This window comes from Peromyscus eremicus, chromosome 1 (genome assembly GCF_949786415.1).
Source record: "Peromyscus eremicus chromosome 1, PerEre_H2_v1, whole genome shotgun sequence".
NCBI classification, from domain to species: domain Eukaryota; kingdom Metazoa; phylum Chordata; class Mammalia; order Rodentia; family Cricetidae; genus Peromyscus; species Peromyscus eremicus.
In genome coordinates this window covers 116,483,057-116,492,920 of record NC_081416.1, presented here as the reverse complement: position 1 = coordinate 116,492,920, position 9,864 = coordinate 116,483,057, and the positions used below count along the sequence as shown (strand labels likewise).

Sequence of the window (9,864 nt, the reverse complement as noted above, 5' to 3'; positions counted from 1 at the left end):
GGCATCGGATCCCTTGAAACTGGAGTTTCACAGGGAGTTGTGAGCCATCCCACACTGGGTTGTTGGGAACTGAACTCAAGTCCTCTCCAAGAGCAGTAAGCATTTTTAACCGCTAGCCATTGTTCCAGCCACTTTATTTTTTTAAGATCTTTGGAGACTCCTAAGAACTTCTAGATTTGAAGATTTACAAGGTTTTCAAATATAATTGACATTACAAGTCTATGATTTCCACAAAATGTTCCATATAATTTTTTTAAAATATAAAAAACTATTTTTGCATTTAAATAAACATCTTGAAATAGAAGATGGGACTGTGAGGCAGCATGAGAGGTTTCTCACTTGTAAACTGAATCAGAAAGCCCCAGAATCCAGAAACCCTGAGACATGAGGCTAACAGCACCACCGGGAGTAAGGGAGTGGGTTCTTATGTCACCTTGTACGTTGCGATCCTCAACTGGTCTCGCAGAGTCTGCAGATCAGAGGCACCATCGTGGATAGCAAAGGGTGAGGTCAGCGTCCTGACTGGCTTGTCCAGCTGTTCCGTGGTGATGTCTTGAAATTAGGGTAACATATTTCAGGCTGTTTGCATTCAGGGATTTTAAAGGTTTGTTTATCTATTTAATGTGTATGTGTGTGCCTGGAATATACATATGTGAACCACATACCTGCAAGTGCCCTCAGAGGTCAGAGAAGAATGCCAGGACACCCTGGAACTGGCGTTTCAGTGTGAGCCCTCTGATGTGAGTGCTGGGAGCTGAGCCCGGCAAGGAATTTTAGAGCCTATATTTAATGTATAGACTTAAATTTTCTACTACATTTATTTATTAATTATTTATTTATTTATTTATTGTTTTTTTTTTTCCAGACAGGGTTTCTCTGTGTAGTTTTGGTGCCTGTTCTGGATCTCGTTCTGTAGCCCAGGCTGGCCTCGAACTCAGAGATCCACCTGGCTCTGCCTCCTGAGTGCTGGGATTAAAGGTGTGCACCACCACCACCGGGCTCTACTACCTTTAATCTCATTTTTATATATGTATTTCATTCCCTAAGTGTGGATACATATATATTTTCCTACTTAGCCACCTCTGTGTTGCTATTGAAACTCCTCCAGGACGTACTTATCATTTCCTGCCTTTATTTTTTTTCAGCTTCCTTCTTCAGTTTCTCCAAGACCTCTTCTGGAGTCGTCGAGGCCAAGAGCTTCACCACCTTTTCCCGAGATTTACCACCCTGAACCAGAAAGAAAAAGACACACTCAGCATCCCAGTACGGGCAGGAGCACAGACCTCTGTCCCCACTGCAGCACGTCCTCACAGGGTGTCATCGATGGCCTCTCCCAAGAGCCTAGTGTGGGTGGTTTAAAGAAAACAGCCCCCAAAGGGAGTGGCACAATTAGGAGGTGTGGCCTTGCTGGAGGAAGTGTCACTGTGGTGACAGGCTTTGAGGTCTCTTTTGCTCAAGCTTCACTCAGAGTGACACTCAGTCCACTTCCTGCTGCCTGTGGATCAAGATGTAGTCAGCACCATGTCTCCCTGGATGCCGCCATGCTCCTCACCATGATGATAATGAATTAAACCTCTGAAACTTAAGCCGCTACCTCAATTAAATGTTTTCTTTTGTAAGCATTGCCGTGGTCATGGTGTCTCTTCACAGCAAATTAAACTCTAAGACATCTAGGCACTCTCTCCCCTGGACACTTCTATTTACAACAAATTTGTAGGACTCTCCTGAGTTTTTGCCTTTTATTTCAACTTTTATAATAAGTTTAGCATTAAATTTTCAAGATGAATGTTTACAATACTCTATTTTTTTTTCTTTAATATAGGGTCTCATGTAACCAAGATTAGCTCAAACTCAATATATAGCCAAGGATGAACTTGAACCCTTGATCCTTTCTGTCTCTCTCAAGTGCTGGGATTACAGGTACTTCCCACTATGCCTGGCCAATATTCTAATTTCAAGTAATTTGCTTAAATTACAAAGGAAAATAATTTTAAAATATTAAATATGAAAATTTAGTATAAACTTTTTCTAACACCTAAATATAAACAGATTGCTTTTTTAAATTGTTATATACTTCTGAAAATTTCAAACAAAAAGCAACCACACATCTAAGTACTATGATTTCACAATCATCTAAAACAATTCTTAAAAAGATTTATTTGAAATATACCTTTTATAAATCACAGAATTGAGCAAGGATTTCTCTAGATGGACTGTGTGTGCACACAGAAGAGCGGAGCATGCCTCTGGGCTCACATCAGACCAGGCACTGCCAAGGTCAGGCATGATCTGCCACAGGTTGGGGAGGTAAAGGAAGGAAGGGGCCTGATCAAATGGATTCTTAGGTGAAGATTATTAATAGATCATTAATCAAGTCATCGATTAGTCAATGACTTTAAATGGAACAGGTATGAACTGCAGGGTACATACAGCACTAGAACACAGGCAGAGCTTTAAAAACATGAACGTGGCCTGCTTCCTTGCATACGGATTCTAGGTCAGTACGTCTACAGAGATGCCAGGAGCCTGTTTTTAAAAATCATCCTCTGGTGCTTCTGAAGTAGAACCAAGGTATTAACTTCATATGAACTTGTCTTCACAGTAGGACTCCCCTAGAGAGCAGAACCAACGTGGGGCCAGAAATACTTGGTGAGCTTCTCAATGGAGATGACACACAGGGACCATTTTACACTATTTCAGCATGGTGATGTCTTGAAGGAAGGGAGCGAGATTAATCTGACAGTAGGTACAGGTAGGAATTTAGAAAGGAGAAAAACGCTGTAAATGAGCAAAACGAAGGACTGGCCAGTCTCAATACGACAGAGGCAGTGTAGATGAAAGACACCATGCAGTCACAGATTTTTGTGTTTAAATGAATAAAGTTTTTTTTTTTAAACCGGCTTTATAAGACTGGAAAGATAGTTCAGTGGTTAAGAGCACTGGCTGCTCTTCCAGAGGACCCAGGTTTGATTCCCAACACCCACATGGTGGCTCACGACCATCTGTAACTCCAGTCCTAGGGATATGACATGCTCTTCTGGGCTCTGAGGGCACCAGGTATGGACGTGGTGCACGGACATACATGCAGACAGAACAGCCACACACACACACACACACACACACACACACGAAACTGTTCTTAAAACTGGCTTTACAAAAATTATAGAAAATATGAACTCTGATCAGTATATAATGATTTAAAGGGGAGAGACCCACCTTGTCCAGAACCACATCACTCTTCCTGAGCTCCAAGACCTTGGAGAGATACCGACAGAGCTCCGCATTTGCTTCTCCCTCTGATGGAGGTGCCGCGATTGCCACACCGACGGCCTCGGTGGTCAGATCTGGAATGAAACGACATGAACTTCGTCCTTAAGGGGCTCTTTCCCTCCACGGAGCCAGGGACTGTCAAGCAGTTTGCATTTACCTGGGACAGGCTTTCGGTTACTAACTGCTGAACTAGGTTCAGTGTCTTGCACACAAACCAGGACTGAATGAATGTTAAACTAATACCTCAGGGAACACAGATAAATCAGTCTCTACAGTCGTAGAACACACACCCACAAAAGGGAAAACCCTACTAACTGGACAGGTCTAGAGTCCTAGAGAGCATCTTGGACGTAGGCGACTAGAAACTGCCTTTGACTGGGAAGAGCTCCAGAAGGGAGTCGGGAGCTGGGCTTCGGCTCCACCTATGTCACTCAGGAACTGCAGAGATGAAGCTGCACCCAGATCACACAGGATGCAGGGTCTCACACCAGGAAAAGCCAAGCCCTAGGCTAGGTTCCTCTCTTCCGTGATATGTATCTTCAATGCCTCCAATATTCAATGCATTTCACATTTATCTAACAATCACACTGCTTTCAGGAGCATGTAAGCTTTCCCAAAGGGCGTCAGCACAGTGCCATTATTAGCCCCATTTTACAGGCGAGGCAACTGAAGTCAAGTAATGTGCCCTGTCGTACTTCACAGTTATTAGGAGAACAAGGCATTTACTCAGAGCAGTTTGCAAATGAGCTGGAGCTGGCCCTGCATCTGGGGCCACTCAGCCACGGCCAGCCATATACTTGTACCCTGTGTAACAGCTCATCTGTGCACTCCACAAGTACGAGACGGTGAAGTGGCTCTTCCGTCGCCTCTCAGGTCAGTTTTTCATTTTAGCATCTTTGAAATCACAGAAGAGTTTAGTTGATCTGATTTTTAAAAAATAATGTACATAAATACAGTGTACCTCATAGTTGATTCCATCTTAGATTTGGCTTAGGAAACACTTGGCCAAAAGGTTGGGCTTGGGGCATAAGCCTATAATCCTAGCACTCAGAGACTGAGGCAGAAGGTAAGTTTGAGCCCAGCATAGGCAATTCTTATCTTAAAAAAGAAAGAAAGAGCCGGGCAGGGGTGGTGCACGCCTTTAATCTCAGCACTCGGGAGGCAGAGCCAGGGGGATCTCTGTGAGTTTGAGGCCAGCCTGGTCTACTGAGCGAGATCCAGGAAAGGCACAAAGCTACATAGAGAAACCCTGTCTCGGAAAAACCAAAAAAAAAAAAAAAAAAAAAAAGAAAAGAAAGAAAGGAAGGAAGGAAGGAAGGAAGGAAAGCAGAAAAGCTGGCCAAAGTATGGGCAACAGATACAAGACAACCAACCCATTAGCACAAACCAGGCCTATCTAGCACTTCGGTTTGGGTGTAGTGTTTTCAAAATATAAAAATAATTTGGTATACAAAGCTTTATCTTGAAAATAAAGATTTTTCAAGATAATTCAGTTCAAACTTTAACTTTGCCTAGGAATTAGTCAGGGGTCTCAGCTGAGGTTTTCTCCCATTTTCAGGTTAGTGGTCGTTACACCACACCAAGTATCTCTCCTCTCTGTCGCTGTCTCTAATCTTTAGAACAGGAAAAGTTAAGGCTAGTCTAGGCTATACATATGTTTCCTTGTGTGCTTCCCGCATGTTTTGTTGTTTAGAGACGGGGTCTTGTTTGTATTCCAGACTGACCTCAAACTCAAGATCCCCCTGCCTCAGTTCCTAAGTACTCATGAATTACTGGTACATGAGACCAGGCTATCTCCAAAGCACCACATTTTTAAAAAGGAAGAGATACAACTTGGTATTAAATATTGTGCATTTTGTTTCAAATACCTTTGTATGAGAACATAGGGTTTTTAAATAGAGAAGCTGCCAGGCAGTGGTGGAGCACGCCTTTAATCTCAGCACTTGGGAGGCAGAGGCAGGCGGATCTTTGTGAGGTCGAGGCCCGGTCTATTGAGCGAGATCCAGGAAAGGTGCAAAGCTACACAGAGAAACCTTGTCTTGAAAAAACAAAATAAATAAATAAATAAGCCTCTAAATCACATATAAAAATACATTTATAGTCTCAGGATAGGCTGTCAGCCAACAAGGCAGAGAGAAGGTAGAGAAACAGCGTGATCCACACAAGAATCCCATCAGTGCTCACATGTACCTGTCACAGCATTTTGTTTGGAGCCGGGTTTGGCATGGATAGCGATGGTGATACAACCTTTAGGATCAGTGGCCACAGGCCCTGCAGGAGGAAGTGGTGTCTCTGGTTCCTTGGTTTGGTTTTTACCCTAAAATGACACACACAATGTTACAGGTTACGGAATATTTCATCACACTTTTATTTTGACACATTACTACCCCTCGTCTTGACAAAACTGGGCCTCCCATCCAGCAACCGGCCACGAAGGTGCTTCCCCACATCCCTCAGGGACCAGTCAGTCTCCCATCAGCCCATAGCGTTTGTACTGCCTTAGAAGGCCGGACTCTGGCCTCCACACTTTTTTGCTCCTTTCTCTTGTTAGCTTTATAATTCACTTTCTCCACAAATAGAGACTATTTATTACTATTTATTATTTATCATTTATTTGGTGTAGCTCAAAGCTGGGAGAGAGAGAGAGAATGAATGAGTTTGGATCTCATTCTGGCTACCTAGAACTTGTCCCTATAGTCTGCTTTATAGTTACTATTCCTAGAGAGTAGAGCCATTTATTAGTCATCTTTATATCCAAAGCACACTAAAGCTCCGAGTGGGTGAGAAGGTGAGGGGGAGGTTGCAGAAAGAACAATAATGACTGGCACTTAAACGCCATGCTAAGAACTTTTTATTCATACATTCCAGGGCAGTCTGCAGGCAGTGGGTATGAAGAGATACTCCCTGACCTCAAGGAGCTGGGATCACAGCGCGAGAGAACCATAATGAAGCCCATAATTGTGCTAAGTGCACCATACACAGTACATTACTGCACGGAGAAAGGCAGCCAGGGCTGGGGAGCTGGGGAAGGTGCCAGCAGGTGGCAGTGCCTGAGCTGAGTCACAGAAAGGAGTTGGAGTTTGTCAGGGGAGGGAGTGCTGTCTCCTTGACCACAGGGAGGCAGAATGCACAGCCTGCCGGGAAGTGCAGCCCTGGAAGTGGGGAGCGAGGCGGAGGTCGGCAGGTGTGCAGTGGAGCCTGGATCTGGTGGTCCTCGGGAGGGCTAACGTGCGGCCCAGGAAGGCTCCGACAGGAATGAGTGACCCGCTGTCAGCGAGGTCTTCACCCGCCCGGCGCTGCTCTATTCCCTGCTGTGTAGTCCCGTGGCCCACCCTCTCCACGCCACGGCACTTGCCACTGGCCTTGCTCGTCGCACCGGCTTTCTTAGGCATTGTGGAAGCAGACAAGAGTCTAGCAGGGACCGAAACGCCGCGACCCACCGCGAGCTGCAGCATCCCAAGCCAGCAGGAGGGCCACGGCGCGGCGGAAGAGTCCTGTGCGCTTGCGCACATCGCGGGCGGAAGCGGCATGCGCGTCTGCCCTCATCTGAGAGCGCCACCTTGCGCCTGGATGGCGCGGGCTTCCTTCTTTGGGAACCTGCCCGCCGGGGGTGTGATCACGTGGTGAGCCATCTTTGTCAGCAGAGGCAAAGGTGTCACCCACCCATCCTTAGGAGTGAGTGACAAGAGCAGCCAGTCTCAGCGCTCGCCTGCTCCACGCGGCATCGTGGCAATTCGCACACTGCCGTGCGAAAGGAGAGGAGATACACTGTGAAATGGAATACGACGGGAGCAGAGGCAAGTCAGTACAAGGGCTGAAGTTAGGGACTGGCCTGTCCAGTTAGGTTAGAATGTGTGGACAATATACGCCTAGAGGTGGGAAGACATCTGCCACCTCAATGGGAGATGGCTCTTAACCGTTTGAGGGTCTTTGGGTCTTGAATGGTCAGAGATGGAGGGAAGATCACACAGTGCAACTAAGACTGAAGATGCCCAAGTCTGGGGCTGGTGAGCAGGGTTGGTGGTTTGAGGTGAGTTTTTAGGGTACAGTAAGTTTGAAATGATTGGAGAGATCAAAGTGGAATAGTTACAGTTATCTGAATACCTAACTGAAGCATCAGAGACCTGTGCGGGTGATGGAGAACAAATGGTAACAAAAGGAAATGGACCGTCAGACACATCCCCAATGCGCAGAGCTGACATGCAGGTCCAGCACTGAGCAAGAAGGGTCAGGGAGACAAGCCACAACTAAACACTAGCCAGAGGTAGTACAGTGCAAGGGCAGCTAAGGGAGATGGCTTCAAAGCGGTCAGCTGATACTGATTTTTTTTCTTATCTTTATTTTTTTAATATTTTATGTCTTGAGTGCTCTATGTGTATATTTGCACGCCAGAAGAGTCATCAGATCCTGTTAGAGATAGTTGTGAGCCGCCATGTGGGTGCTGGGAATCGAACTCAGGACTTCTGGAAGAGCAGACAATATTCTTAACCACTGAGCCATCTCTCCAGCCATGGTCTGCTGATAATTGTCACAAAAGAAGTGAATTGACCCAGTATTCACAGGTCTAGAAAATGAGTATTGGTGACCCAGATAGGGGCAGTTTTAGTGGATAAATAGAAATGTGTAGATAATATTTCACACTTTGCAGTGAAGTAACAGGAATCTGGAGGGGCTTGAGACTCGGGGACTTTAGTTTTTGAACCAGATAACTGCATTTGAAAGCATACTAATGAGCTAGAAGAGAGTTCAGAAGCAGGAGCTGGAGTTTCACTAGTGGGGAGGTGCTTAACGTAAGAACTAGGAATAGTTATATAGTGTTTGGAAAATGGCAGAACCGTCTATGGAAACTCACCCAGTGGCACTGACAATCTGATTCAGGTTGGAGCCAGAGGAAGTCAATATCCCAATCTCCACTTACGTCATTTTTTTAATGCTGAATACATGTTCCACCACTGAGCTACACCCCAAGTTACAGGACTTTGAATGCCTGGCCTCAGCAGCTAGGGAGCCAATCACATTGATCTGGGTGTACACGAGAGGACTGAGGGTCACTGAAATGGTTAAAGACCAATGTCCAACTGAACAGGGAGGGGAGTCAAGAGGTTGACAAGGCAGATGTCCAAGGGCTGCAGTGTTCGGATTCAGTAACAGGTGGGATTGGTACGTGACTGCTGAAAACAGCCATTAAAGGTTGTGATCAGAACGGGGCATCTCAGTTTACTCTCCAATGACACATTCCATATGACAAGGTTATGAGATGTGGTCATGAAAAACTAGACACTGAGGCCAGCCTTACTGCTCAGGCACGGATCCACGTGTTAAACCACACCACACCTATTTCTTTTGAAATAAGCTACAATTGAGGCACAAAGTAGAATCAAAATTATACTATGGTAACTTGGTGGCTTTTTAGGTGAACTCATGAAACCCTCTAGAGACTGGACAATCAGGTTTTTTAAGAGGGGAGGGGGGGCACGTTGGTGAATTACCGATGGTACCTGCCAGGTGTCTAGAGGGGTGGAAGGAGAGGGAAGAGGTGCCCTGTAAGGAAGCACAGGTACCTCCAGAGAGTATAAGGACTCCTTCACACCAGCCAGAAAGAACAAGAGCCCTCGGCTCAATCTGCCACACACCTAAGAACCTGCCCCTGCAGAAAGGACAGGGACTGTGATCCAGATGGTAAAACCCACTGCAAATGTCAGATTCCATTTTAAGTTCGGTTTTAAAAACCTTACTCCAGCTTCAGAGTTACTTTAGCTTTGCCAGTGGAGTTAAAAACTTAAAGCACACAGCAAGAGTAAAGCTCTTGGTCACTCTGGGGCTGCTGTGGTTCCCTCTTGTTCATTTTGTTCAATGTGGCCACAGTTCACGTTTTCAATGTGGGGACAAGAACAGAGACAGAAGGCCGAGGAAGGCACTAACTAGTAAGGGAAGAAGGGCAGTGAGAGTTGAACATTTTGCATTTCATGTACCACATTTGATGGCCTCTCTTTTGTCCTATAAGCATTTCTATTCCATTTTTTTTTTTTTGTTTGAAAGTATGTCTACCTAAAACTTTATGTGGACCTAAAACACAATGTTTGAAAGTACAAATATTGCAACTTAATTTGTTGGGCAGATATAATAGCAACGCTACTGTAGGAATACTTTTAAGGATATTGATATTTTACAGTAGAGGTACAAGTTAGTCAAATTATTTTTATTATTTGGGGGAGGGGTTGTTGTTGTTTGGAGACAGGGTCTGTGTAGTCCTTGCTGTCCTGGAACTCACTCTGTAGGCCAGGATGATTTCAAATTCAGAGATCCACCTGTCTCTGGCCCCCAAGTATTGGGATTAAAGGTGCGCACCACAACCACCAGCTCTTTGGATGTTCTATTTACCAACAAGTCAGAGAAGCTGAGAAGCAACCAGCTGACCTTGCCTTGCCTTTTTTTTTTTTTTTTAAACCAGAGACCAAGCAAGAGACGTTCCTCTTCACTTGTCCCAGAACCAAAAAGCCTGAACCAGACTCTAGTCCTGCCCTTACCTTCCTTTTAGTCTTCTGTCCAAATTCCTGCTTCTCTATGGCTAATTCTGCTCAGCTAGTCACTGGC

At 45.2% G+C, this 9,864-nt stretch overlaps 1 protein-coding gene across 1 annotated transcript; it reads right to left on the bottom strand.

Annotated features, from left to right (window-relative positions):
• Positions 1-897: 897 nt before the first annotated feature.
• C1H15orf40 (chromosome 1 C15orf40 homolog) lies at positions 898-6,763 on the bottom strand. Its single transcript, XM_059272200.1, has 4 exons — positions 6,633-6,763; positions 5,461-5,587; positions 3,217-3,344; positions 898-1,227 (listed from the first exon to the last, which is right to left on the bottom strand). Exons 1-4 carry the CDS (start codon positions 6,723-6,725, stop codon positions 1,132-1,134), a joined length of 444 nt encoding a protein of 147 aa, XP_059128183.1. The 5' UTR covers positions 6,726-6,763; the 3' UTR covers positions 898-1,131.
• Between the last annotated feature and the right edge of the window lie 3,101 nt (positions 6,764-9,864).